The sequence below is a fragment of the Bufo gargarizans genome, chromosome 2, assembly GCF_014858855.1.
Source record: "Bufo gargarizans isolate SCDJY-AF-19 chromosome 2, ASM1485885v1, whole genome shotgun sequence".
In the NCBI taxonomy this organism is placed as follows: Eukaryota; Metazoa; Chordata; class Amphibia; order Anura; family Bufonidae; genus Bufo; species Bufo gargarizans.
In genome coordinates, this window is record NC_058081.1 from 249,320,190 (window position 1) to 249,332,980 (window position 12,791).

Consider the following 12,791-nt stretch of genomic DNA (forward strand, 5'->3'; position numbering starts at 1 on the left):
CTAAAGGGTTAATGTTGTACACCAGCTAGAAATTGCTCAAAGCCTCTCTGCGCATAAATTGTTAGTGGTGATTGGCACCACTGATCCCAGACCCCATGAAATATAGACATACGGTTTCTGTTTTTATTCACAATATTGAGATGACAGTATTGACTGAATTGCTCCATTGAAGAGCAGAAGGGGGGCATCTTGCCATCCACCATAATGCCTCTGATTTACAAGCCAGAAATAACACTTTATGTAGCAAAAGCTTTGCATAATGAGGCTACTAGTCCTCCTCCATGGTCCCCAAGAGGCACAGCTTAGGAGTGAGAGGAACATGATGCCCCATCACCACCAGTAGCAAATCCATTACTGCATTCCAAAAGGTCTGCAGTTCCGGACTGTACCACACGAGATGCATAAAATCAGCATCTAGGGTTAACATCTGTGGCACTGAGTGGTGGGAATCCTACCTATCCTAAACAAGCTAGTGGGTGTTAAGTAACATTGATGAAGTATGCACAGTTGTATAAGCCTGTGAGTAGCTGAAGGGGATTCATATAGTAGAGTACAGAGCGCTGCACTCCATTCTCCATTCCTCTGGACTGAGGTCAGGAATGTCTCTGTGCCATTTAATCTCGGCACTGACCGGCTACCCAAGCAGATATGTATATAGGGTGGTGATGAGACCCTTAGGTCCCTGTTTCCGCAGGATGCCTATTATTGGATAGGAGGAAATAAGCAAGTCAGGAGACTGAAATTGTACGGATAAGACGTACATACGTGGAATATCTTGTACAGCATGCAGCTGTTCAAATTACAGAAGAATATTATTACGATAGAGATGAGATAGACGTGATACCATATCCCACCGAAAACTGTGGCACCTAAGCTGTGCCAACTGTCTTTTCTGCCACAGGGGAGTTTTGACATGTGTGGCCAGTCTATGCAGAGGAAGTAATTGACCCAGAAAATCGCTAGGGTATTCTAGAACTGCCCACAGGGAGTTATCTGACAATATATGTTGAAGATGATGTTCACTATTAGGCAGGGGTTCATCGCACAGCCTTGATGTATCATAATTGTCCAGCGAGATTATACAGCTGGAAATCAGGTAAGGCAGCACCCCCCCCCCCCCCCCCCCCCCATATCCTTTGGTCTCTGTAGAGTTCTCAGACTAAGCTTGGGTCTGTTTTTCCCCCATACAAAGGAGGACATCAGAGAATCTACAATGTTAAAGAACCTCCGCGGTACCACAGTATCTATATGTTCCAGGGCATACATTAGCTTAGGAGCTAATAATTTTCAGATTATTTCTGCCTTCCGCAGAGAACAGCAATGCACTCCACCCCTTTATCTTGTCCCTGAGATAGGACAAGAATGGCTCGATGTTAAGGGAATAGAATTGGGAACGATCTCTTGTAATATGTATACCTAGATATTTAAATTGGGAGACTATGGTGAGGTGGCAAAGCTCCCCTTCAAGCTGCAAACCGGACTGACAGAGACATGATAAAGGATTTCTGCCAGTTTATTAAGAGACCAGAGAACCTACCAAACGTGCCTATAATCGAAGCCGTGTATGGCATGGAGTTTTTAGGGTCTGAGAGAAATAGTACTATATCATCAGCCTACATTTCAATGTGATCTTCTCTACCACCTATAGAGATACCTTGGTAATTAACATCTTGGCTCGAGCGCCATTGCAAAGGGGACAATGGGCAACCCTGCCTAGTTCCCCTATGTAAGCTGAAGGACGAGGTCAGTAACCCATTTAACATTTATTTTGCTGATGGGTCCTTGTATATAATGGAGGCTGGGCCAAAACCAAAGCGCTGTCGAACTACTGAACAGAATCAAATGCCTTAGCTGCATCTAACAACACTAGGGCCCAGTCATGCTGAAACCGCCATCCTATCTGTGAGACCACCTGGACTGTCTAAATATTATCCATAGTGGACTTGCCAGGCATAAAGCCTAACTAATCAGGGTTTATAATATCTGTGATGACCTTATTCAGCCTATTAGCCAATATTTTTGTGAGAATTTTGAGTAATAAATATTAAGCAAGGACATGGGATGGTAAGAACCACATTTCTACAGGTTTTTGTCTGGTTTAAGTAAAACAATGATGGTGGCATCATTTAAGGAGTCTGGAAGACGCCCTTGATGGCACATGTAATGATATAGAATGAGCAACTGGGGACCTATGATGTCTTTATATTGCACATAGACTCGATGGGAAGGCCATCAGGTCCAGGCGCCTTACCCTTGGCAATTTGGCTGATGGCATCGGAAATATAGCAGAGTCCAGGAGGTCTCTATGACTAGACAGCAAAGTAGGGAACTGAATACCATCAAGATAGGCACCCAGAGCCCCAAGTCAAAGTCTGCTTTGGAGCTTTACAAGTCACTGTAGAAATTCTGGAAGCACCCCAAGATCTCAAAAGGACTAGTTACAACCAGGTCAACCCTAGATTTGATGTACTGGTAGTGTGCTCCAATATTGTCATACAGTAGGAGACAGTAATTTACCTGATTGATTGCCATGTTCAAAGAAAGCCTATTTAGTAAAAAAAGAAACGCCTCTCATTGACTTACATTGTGTGTCAGAACGGATTTGTTTGGCAGTTTCGTCAGACGGACAGCAAAACGCTGCAAGCAGCGTTTTGTTGTCCGCCTCCAAAGCGGAATGGTGACGGAACGGAGGCAAACTGATGCATTCTGAGCGGATCCTTTTTCATTCAGAATGCATTAGGGCAAAACTGTTCCATTTTGGACCGCTTGTGAGAGCCCTGAACGGATCTCAGAAACGGAAAGCCAAAACGCCAGTGTGAAAGTAGACTAAACCTGTTGCAGCTTATTATCTCTATCCTACTCGTCAAGATGGGGCATGCTGTATAGAAAATGATTATGATTAAATACGCCCCATTGTTTGGTCAGTTGCTGACCAGGGTCCATGTGCATTCTGCCTCTATTGATTTGAGCTTCTCTTTTTTCAACAGGATTTTCTTGGTCAGATGTTTTGTACTTTGGGTGAAATAGTTGGATCTCAAGGAAGTAAACTTGAGAAGCCTGTAACGTAAGTATTTAAGAACCAGTTGATTCCTCCACTTTTATCTACTTGGGATTATTTTCTAGTTAGATTTATTGCTATGTTGTGCACACAAGGGTCACTTACAAACTGCGAATATACGGTTCTTAAAGGGAACCTGTCACTGGGATTTTGTGCATAGAGCTGAGGACATGGGTTGCTAGATGGCCGCTTGCACATCCTCAATACCCAGTCCCCATAGCTCTGTGTGCTTTTATTGTGTAAAAAAACCGATTTAATACATATGCAAATTAACCTGAGATGAGTCCTGTCCCTGACTCATCTCACATACAGGACTCATCTCAGGGTAATTTGCATATGTATCAAATCGTTATTTTTACACAATAGAAGCACACAGAGCTATGGGGACTGGATATTGCGGATGTGCTAGCGACCATCTAGCAACCCATGTCCTCAGCTCTATACACAAAATACCGGTGACAGGTTCCCTTTAAATCGCTTACTGTCACTAGTTACAAACAGTTAGTGCAGGAAAAGAGACACTTGGGGGATATTGTTTTTCATCAATGGTTGATCTATATAGGGTTTGGGAATTTTTGTGAATTCACTTCCAGGCAATTAATATATGGTTGCAATTAAATAAAGTAGGCTTTTTTCAGATTGATCATTAAAATGAACAGTGTATTAAGGTATAGAACAAGAACACATTTCAGGATAGTTATATCATATGTTTCTAGAAGTGTCTGCATATGCTGAAAAGGTCTGTCTCCTTTTTTATTTATATCCATTATTCCCATAAATATTCATGAGAGTTGATAATTGGTGAATGTTTCTCTTCTGAGACAGACAATGTTACTTTTGCAAAAATTGCATAACTTTGTAAGTGACTAGCTGATTGGGCGACCATAGCATCTAAAGGTAATGACGGGCGCACAGCTCTCCTCTGTTCTCACTAGTACTGTTCTGTAATAGTATGGTGGTTCGCAGTGATGATTTGCTTCATACAGTATTATGTTATGGTGTGGGGTGAGAAGAGATAATTACTGCGATGTAAAGAAGACTATATAAACGTCAGTAAAAGTTGTGTAGTAGAGCATAACACGGCACTCACCCGGGAGTAAAAACCTTCTTGTTTTATTGCTTTCTGTGGGTTACATTAACACTCACATGAACATGTAGGCAATGGCCTTTCGTGCTTACCTGCACTTCGTCTGGCCAGGTAAGCACGAAACGGCCGTCGTCAAGAAGTTCCTGTCCGTGTTAATGTAACCCGCAGAAAGCAATAAAGCAAGAAGGTTTTTTACTCCCGGGTGAGTGCCGTGTTATGCTCTACTACACATAACTTTTACTGACGTTTATATCGTCTTCTTTACATCACAGTGATTATCTCTTCTCACCCCACACCATAACATTATTTATTGACTCGTTAATGACACAGAGCACCACTAAGGAGTATGCGGTATTAGAGATCCAAGCACTGATAGCAGCATATGCAGAGCAGTCCCGGTGGTGCCAGTCTGCCTCTTGGTTGTTATTGGCAATAAAAGTTAGTTTGATCCTGATCATAAAAATGTACAGCTACTGTATGTCACAAGAAAGAAAAATACTGTACATTCCAATAGTGAACCTTTGGAGTTCCTTGCATATCAGGGCAATTTAATCTGAATCTGTCCTTTCTGTAGAGATGGTGTTTGTTCTGGAGGAACATATGGCTGGACAAATAAATTGCTGAAGAGCTTTGCTCCTGGCTGTTGTGCAAATTATAATTATGTCTGATACACAAATGAGAAAATATTAGTTTGTTTTAAATATTTATGAAAGAAGTCTATTTTTACTTATCAAAGGAAGTTTTTTGGGGACCTAAAAAATTTAAACATTACTACTAAAACTAATTATTCTCTTGTCTGACATATGACGATCATTTCATACTGCTCACAATCTAAGCTCACTATCAGTATGTGTTTGCAGTGTGGGAGGAAACACGTTGCCCTTGGTTTGATTAGAATCTAGGACTAGTGCACTGCAAGGCACCAGTGCTAACCACTGAGCCACCATGCTGCTGCCCTTGACAGATATTTAATGGATGATTGATTTGAGGATTTTTTATTTTATTTTCAGAACTGGATAAATTGCCCCCTGCTTCCTCTTCAGGTCTGCATTTCTATGCACCTTTCATGCTCATTGCTCTCTAGCTCTGTATAACAGATTTTAAAGCTCATGGTTGTACAGTCCAGTATAGATAAAACTGGGAGGTAACTATCTACTAATAGCATGCTGCCAATAAAATTTATTGATATTTCTCAAGTATAATATAAGCTACTGTGTCTGTTTAACTTAGTATTCCTGGCATCGTCCCCATACAGCATTTGGCAGACTCTCAATTAGGGTTTAAACAAATCTGCTTCTGTAGCTAAATTCATATTAAAACATGAGAGTTATTACCTATCACACCGGAATGCACTTAGAAGAGTAGTCTTTAGGAATATTCAATTAATGAGGTGGCTCACGGATAAGGAATGGGTGCTCTAACTAATTGACTTAGCCAGTCTAAACGGAAATATACATATATTCAAATATAGTTAGGCACACCTTTATCTGGACAACACATGGATTCAATATTATTGATAAAATAGTATATTTGTTAAAAACATTTTTATAAAAAATTAAAACACTAAAAATATCCCCACAAAAATGTTACACAATATATAACCAAATATCCTATTGTAATTCTTACTGGATACAAGCAATCAACTTTAAATGGTATTAGGCTATTGTAAATTAGATAAACACGATGGTACCTATGACAATATGGCCAAATATAGTGATTGAAATATAGATAACCGTGGTGGATCCGCAATCGGCAGTAAGATCCAACAAAACTAATGGTGATAAGCACAAAGCTAATAGCTGTGACTTACACTATGGTAGTTGTATTCAAAGATGGATTTACAATTGTTTAAGCATTATGATGTTGCTTGCACGTATATGTTTGAGCTTCTGAATTGCCAGTTACTCACTGTTTGTTGAATTGGAGTCCTGTACCTGCCGTGGCGTCGCACGCGTGTTTCGGTCTGGGAGACCCTTATCTCCAAATAGTTGGAGATAAGGGTCTCCCAGACTGCAACACACCTAGGACGCCACAGCAGGTACAGGACTCCAATTCAACAAACAGTGAGTAACTGGCAATTCAGAAGCTCAAACATATATGTGCAAGCAACATCATAATGCTTAAACAATTAACGGCATTATTCTAACATGCAGTATTGTTTGGACTGCCTTTGTTTTCTATTATTAAATACAGAGAACAATCAATAATTCACTGCGCAGTTTATAATAGTCCGTGTAATCAACATTGCTATTTTCATCAACCAGCAGGGCTATTGTAACATTATAATATCTACCACAGCACGAATTATTTTGACATGTACGTCATTTCTTTGCGGGTCTTAAAGACCCATGACATATATGTACTTCATGGGGATTGGGCAGGTGCAGGAGCTGCGCCCGCCAGATCAGCAGCAGCGGTCCGGCAGTCACTGATAGCCGGACTCCTGCTGCATGCGCTGGCATCGGTGAAATCACCAATGCCAGAGCATTAACCCTTCATGTGCCGTGGTTATCGCTGACCGCGGCATATGCGATGTTGGGCGGGGATCGGCACTGCCATCGGGTCCCCATGCTGCTGTCACGGGGACCCGATTGCATGGAAGGCAACCCGATGCCTTCCTTAGGCATTGGGGCTGCCTTCCGGTGGAGAGCCTGTGAGATCCAGCCCCACTGTATTACTCATACAGCCAATGCATTCCTATACAGAAGTTTCAAGTAAAAAAAAAAAACACGTCATTTTCCACAAATAAAGTAAAAAATAATTAGTAAAAAAATAGGGAAAAGTAGACATATTAGGTATCGCCGCATCCGTATAGACCGGCTCTATAAACATATCACATGACCTAACCCCTAAGATGAACACCGTAGAAAAATAAAAACTGCCAAATAAACAATTTTTTTTTCACCTTACATCACTAAAACACCTAGCGACCAAAAAGGAGTATGCCCGCCATAATAGTACAAATCTAACAGTCACCTCATCCCGCAAAAAATTTGCCCCTACCTAACACAATCGCACAAAAAATATTTAAAAAAAAATATGCTCAGAATATGGAGACACTAAAACTTTTTTTTAAATGCTGTTATTGTGTAAAACTAGCATAAATAAAAAAAAGTTTACATATTAGGTATCGCCGCATCCGTAATATCCTGCTCTATAAAAATATCACATGACCTAATTTTATTTTTTAAATAAAAACGGTGTAAAAAAAGCCATTTTTTGTTACCTTACATCACACAAAGTGTAATAGAAAGCGATCCAAAAGTCATACGCATCCCAAAATAGTGCCAATCAAACCGCCATCTCATCCCACAAAAATGGTACCCTACCTAAGATAATCACCGAAAAACTATGGCTCTTAGACTATGGAGACACTAAAACATGATTTTTATTGTTTCAAAAATGAAATCATTGTGTAAAACTTGCATAAATAAATAAAAAATAGACCTATTCGGTATCCCCACATCTGTAATAGCCTGCTCTATAAAAATATCACTTGACCTAATCTCTCAGCTGAATACCGTAAAAAAAAAGAAATAAAAACTGTGTAAAAAAAAGCCATTTTTTTGTCACCTTACATCACAAAAAGTGTAAAAGCAAGCGATCTCATCTCATCCCCAAAAAATTGAGCCCCTACACAAGACAGTCGCCCAAAAAAATAAATAAAACTACGGCTTTAAGAATGTGGAGGAACTAAAAAATTTTTTTTTTTCAAAAATGCTTTGATATGTAAAACTGAAGCAAACAACCAAAAAAAGTTGTCCTATTTGGTATTGTCGCGTCCGTGACAACCTGCTCTATAAAAATGCCACATGAGCTAACCTGTCAGATGAATGTTGTAAATAACAAAAAATAAAAACTGTGCCAAAACAGCGATTTCTCGTTACCTTGCCTCACAAAAAGTGTAATATAGAGCAACCAAAAATCATATGTACCCTAAAATAGTACCAACAAAACTGCCACCTTATTCTGTAGTTTCCAAATGGGGTCACTTTTTTGGAGTTTCTACTCTAGGGGTGCATCAGGGGGGCTTCAAATGGGACATAGTGTCGAAAAAACAGTCCAGCAAAATCTGCCTTCCAAAAACCGTGTGGCATTCCTTTCCTTCTGCGCAATGCCGTGTGCCCGTACAGCAGTTTATGACCACATATGGGGTGTTTCTGTAAACTACAGAATCAGGGCCATGAATATTGAGTTTTGTTTGGCCCTTGCTTTGTAACTGAAAAAATTGATTCAAATGGAAAATCTGCCAAAAAAGTGAAATTTTGAAATGTTATCTCTATTTTCCATTAATTCTTGTGGAACACCTAAAGCAGGGATGGCCAACCTGAGGCTCTCCAGCTGTTGCAAAACTACAACTCCCAGCATGCCCAGACTGCCTACAGGTATCAGCCTACAGCAAAGCATGGTGGGAGTTGTAGCTTTGCAACAGCTGGAGAGCCACAGGTTGGCCAGCCCTGACCTAAAGGGTTAACAAAGTTTGTAAAATCAGTTTTGAATACCAGGAGGGGTGTAGTTTGTAGTTTGGGTGGTTTCTATTATGTAAGCCTCACAAAGTGACTTCAGACCTGAACTGGTCCTGATAAAGTGGGTTTTAGAAATTTTCAGAAAAATTTCAAGATTTGCTTCTAAACTTCTAAGCCTTCTAACGTCCCCAAAAAATAAAATGGCATTCACAAAATGATCCAAACATGAAGTAGACATATGGGGAATGTAAAGTAATAACTATTTTTGGAAGTATTACTATCGATTATAAAAGTAGAGAAATTGAAATTTGGAAATTTGCTAATTTTTCAAACTTTTTGGTAAATTTTGGATTTTTTTTATAAATAAAAATATTTATTTTTTTTACTTAATTTTGCCACTGATATGAAGTACAATACGTGTCGAGAAAACCAGAATGGCCTGGATAAGTAAAAGCGTTTTAAAGTTATCACCACATAGAGTGACACATCAGATTTGTAAAAAATGGCCGGGTCCTTAAGGTGAAATATGGCAGGGTCCTTAAGGGTTTAAAGGGGTTGTCCAAGTTATATTTATTGATGACCTATCCTCAGAATAAGTCATCAATATCAGATCAGCTGGGGTCCGACACCCAGCACCCCTGCCGTTCAGCTGTTTGATGAGAAGGCGCGCACCGTGCCAGTGCTGCCTCCTCTTCATTGTTTACCTGCTCGCCGTTACATCTGCAGCGGTGAGCAGGTGTAATTGCACCCAAGCCGCCCATTCATTTCAATGGTACAGATCGCTAGAAGCTAGAAAAGGAAAAAAAACACGGGGGGAGAATTTATTAAACTGGTGCAAAGGAAAATGAGCTTAGTTGTCCATAGCAACTGACCAGCTTCCACCTTTCAGTTTTCAGAGCTCCTTTGGTAAATGAAAGGTAGAATCAGATTGGTTGGTATGGGCAAGTAAGCCAGTTTTACCTTATAGCAGTAAATTATCTGTGGATCACTTCAGCTGGACAAGATGGAGTAGGTGCTCTTGGTCTAGGTGGCCCACCCAGCCACAATCAAGTAATATATAGTATTAAATGGATAGAGCAGGCACTCAATATATATTACTATAATGAGATATTTATTCCACACAGTGAAAAAATGGTAAAATGTATAATACACCTAAATGAGAAAATATATACTGTGGCAGCAACAACAATAACAATTAAAGCAGCAATAACAACTATGGCAGCAATAATACATGCAACAGTGTATCACAAGTAGCAAAAGGGTAATACATCGCAATCGGTAGCGATGTTTGGATCCAAAATAAATCGCATGTGTGTCTACGGAATTAGGTTGATAGCAAAAATCGCAGCATGAATAGCAGCATAAGGTGAACTCCGAATCCAGGAAATTTGAATAAAGACAGTTCCGCTCCTACCTCATAGGGCTATAGAAAAGGTTAGTGGTTCACCGATCCTTTCGGTCTTTGCAAACTGACCCCAGGTACAAGACAGTAAGCGCTCATGGTGGCGTCCCACTCACTTGCGCAATATTACCTTGGTCTAGTCGCTTTGTTAGCTGTGCTTTTGTGGAGCTGTCCTGGGGGCTTCAATAAGTAAATATCTTGCAGTCTGTACAGAGACAGAACTCCTTGGAATGTTGTAAAGGAGGGAGACTGCATGGACTCCATCACCCTTTGCTCGTGGACCCTTCAAGAGATGCTGCTAGAAGAGTGGTTGAGGGATGGTAATTATTCACATCTCTACATGTCCACGGGATGGGATGAGTTGCTGTTGTGTAATGAAAGGGTCAGGATCTTGGGGACAGCACATATCACCTTTCCTTGCATTCTAGGACCTGCTCTATCTTCAGAACAGGACCCCCAAACAGAACAGAGCAGCCACACAAGAGTGGCCACATCTACATTCATCCCTATGGGACTGCTGGAGATAGCCGAGCCAGCACGTCACTGTTTTTATAACTCCCAAAGCAGTGAACGGAGGGTGATTGCGCGTGAACGGCTGCTGTTCACTTTGGGGGTACCGTTCTGGAGATAGGTGTAGGACCCGCACCTATCGGACATTGATGGTTTGTCCTAATGATATGACATGAATGTACCAGATGGAAACAACCCTTTAAGGCCTGTTTCACACTGACACTACTGGTTCCGGTAGGGGAACAGCATGCCAGATACGCAACTATCATGTGCCGCCATGCGCTGCCGGATCATCCATTAGGCCCAATTCAGCACGGCAAATAATTTATTCTAACTTAATGGCATTTAGTATTAGATTAGCATCTAGCTCTTTTTTAAATCTTTTAGTATTTTTATTTGCAACCTATTTGGGTAGGGCATTCAGTAGTTTGACAACTCTTTCTCTATTTCCTGTATGGAATGTCCTGGGAATTAAAAAATCATGTACCACTTCTTTGTATTGACCACACACACTTATGTGTTTAAGTAAGATTTCCTCAAAAGTAGCTCTTTTCCAAGATGGACAAGCCCATTTTTTTCTAGCTTCTCGTTATAAGAGAGACCGTCTATCCCATTTAATAATCTAGTCGCCTGCCTCTGAACACAGCATGTTCTTTTAAGATGTGGGACCCAAAATAGAATCCCATATTCAAAATGCGATTTCACAAGGAATTGATAGAGGGGTACATTTGTAAAGCGGTACCCCAGTGAGGAATGTTGAAGCACCTAACCCACCCCCATCCAGCAAAGTTTCTTCTTCAGTGGTGAACCTGCAGTATGGTAACTGGTGACTAGTATTATACAATGTTATGTATTATGCCATGTTATGTTGTTCATAGAAGTATATACTGTACATGTGTCATGAGGGAGCTCAGAGTTCCATGTGATCAGTCAGAAAGACACCTTGCATGAGTTAGTAAACAGTGAGGAGCATCCGTGGTTGGAGTAGTGACCTTGAGATCCAACAGAATGGTTATGGACTGCTGCCTATGTCATGGACCTCCTCTAGAGCACTGTTTCTGATTAGACTTCTTAGTGTGAGCGGTTGTGCTTTGAATAGAGACATCCCTGAATATTACTAGTGGTTTCAGACCACGTCTGTCCCAGAGACTATAATGGGTTAGGCCTGAGCTAGATACCCTGGATGTAGTTGGTGACCAAAGAGTGTGACTCATCCAGCTTGAGTCAGTCCTGCAACCACCTGCTACTAATGTACTGAGGACCGTATATAGTGGCCCTTTTAATGTGTCCATGAGCTACACAGTGACCTGGGTCAAGAGACTGTCCTGTTGCTAGGGGTGATTGCCTCTAATGCTTGCTCTGAGTATGATGTGAGCTGGGGAAGAGACTGTATTTTTGCCAATGGCAGCCGCTTGTGGAGTTGTAGAGCTTGTTCTGTAACTGTTGGCAGGAACCTGAGGAATTATAGAGTCTGTCCTAATAATGTTGGCAACTGCATGTGGAGTTACTTTGTAAACTACTGTAAATATACTGCTCTCTATTGGCAACTGCCAATCCCTGCCTCACAGCTCCTTGTGTGTAACCACCAAGTTATGTGTTACAAGACTGTGTGTTGCCGTTAAATTTGTGCCCACTGTGAGAAACTGTTACAATATGCACGATATGAGTAAACTGCTGTTCAAGTTAATCCTTGCCAAGCCTATTTTTGGCCGTCTTACTCAGTGAGATCACAGGTTGTATCTTTTTTTATACACCCTAAAATATAATTTCCTTTTGCAGCTGCTGATTGACATTGAGTATTGCAACTTACCCTACTTCTACACCATAATACTCAAGTCCTTTTCTTGTGTTGTTCCATGAAGTTTTATTCAATTTAATTTATATTTAGTAGCATGATTACTGAGACCTACAGATGTAGCCAGCATTATTATGATACCAGCTGTGCCAGGATGGTCACCTTAACTCTATGTGTTGCATATCTTGTGAGACAGTGAAAGGAAAAGTGATAGGGATCATTCTATTTCCCCAAGCTTCCTCTTATATGTGTACTAGGCTCCAGGAAGTATATATCTCTTTCAGAGAAAGATGGATGGTATGTAAAAAATCAGGAAACCCAAGCATTCCTAGCAAAGAGTAGTTTACTACGGGCTTTGGTAAGTACTGTTTTCAGACAGGGATTTTTATAGAATGATGGGCAGGTTGGTAGTGAGGAGAACAGTGTGACAAATAGTCGAAAAATACAGTACTTATCTAGCTGTTTGGTACAGG

The 12,791-nt window shown here is 40.7% G+C and overlaps 1 protein-coding gene across 1 annotated transcript in view; it reads left to right on the forward strand.

Moving 5' to 3' along the window:
* CPNE8 (copine 8) overlaps positions 1 to 12,791 on the forward strand; it is a 269,455-nt gene that overhangs the window by 152,939 nt on the left and 103,725 nt on the right. Inside the window, exon 6 of the mRNA XM_044280216.1 lies at positions 2,988 to 3,064. Within this exon, the coding sequence (XP_044136151.1) occupies positions 2,988 to 3,064 (77 nt within the window). The remainder of the gene's footprint in view (positions 1 to 2,987; positions 3,065 to 12,791) is intronic.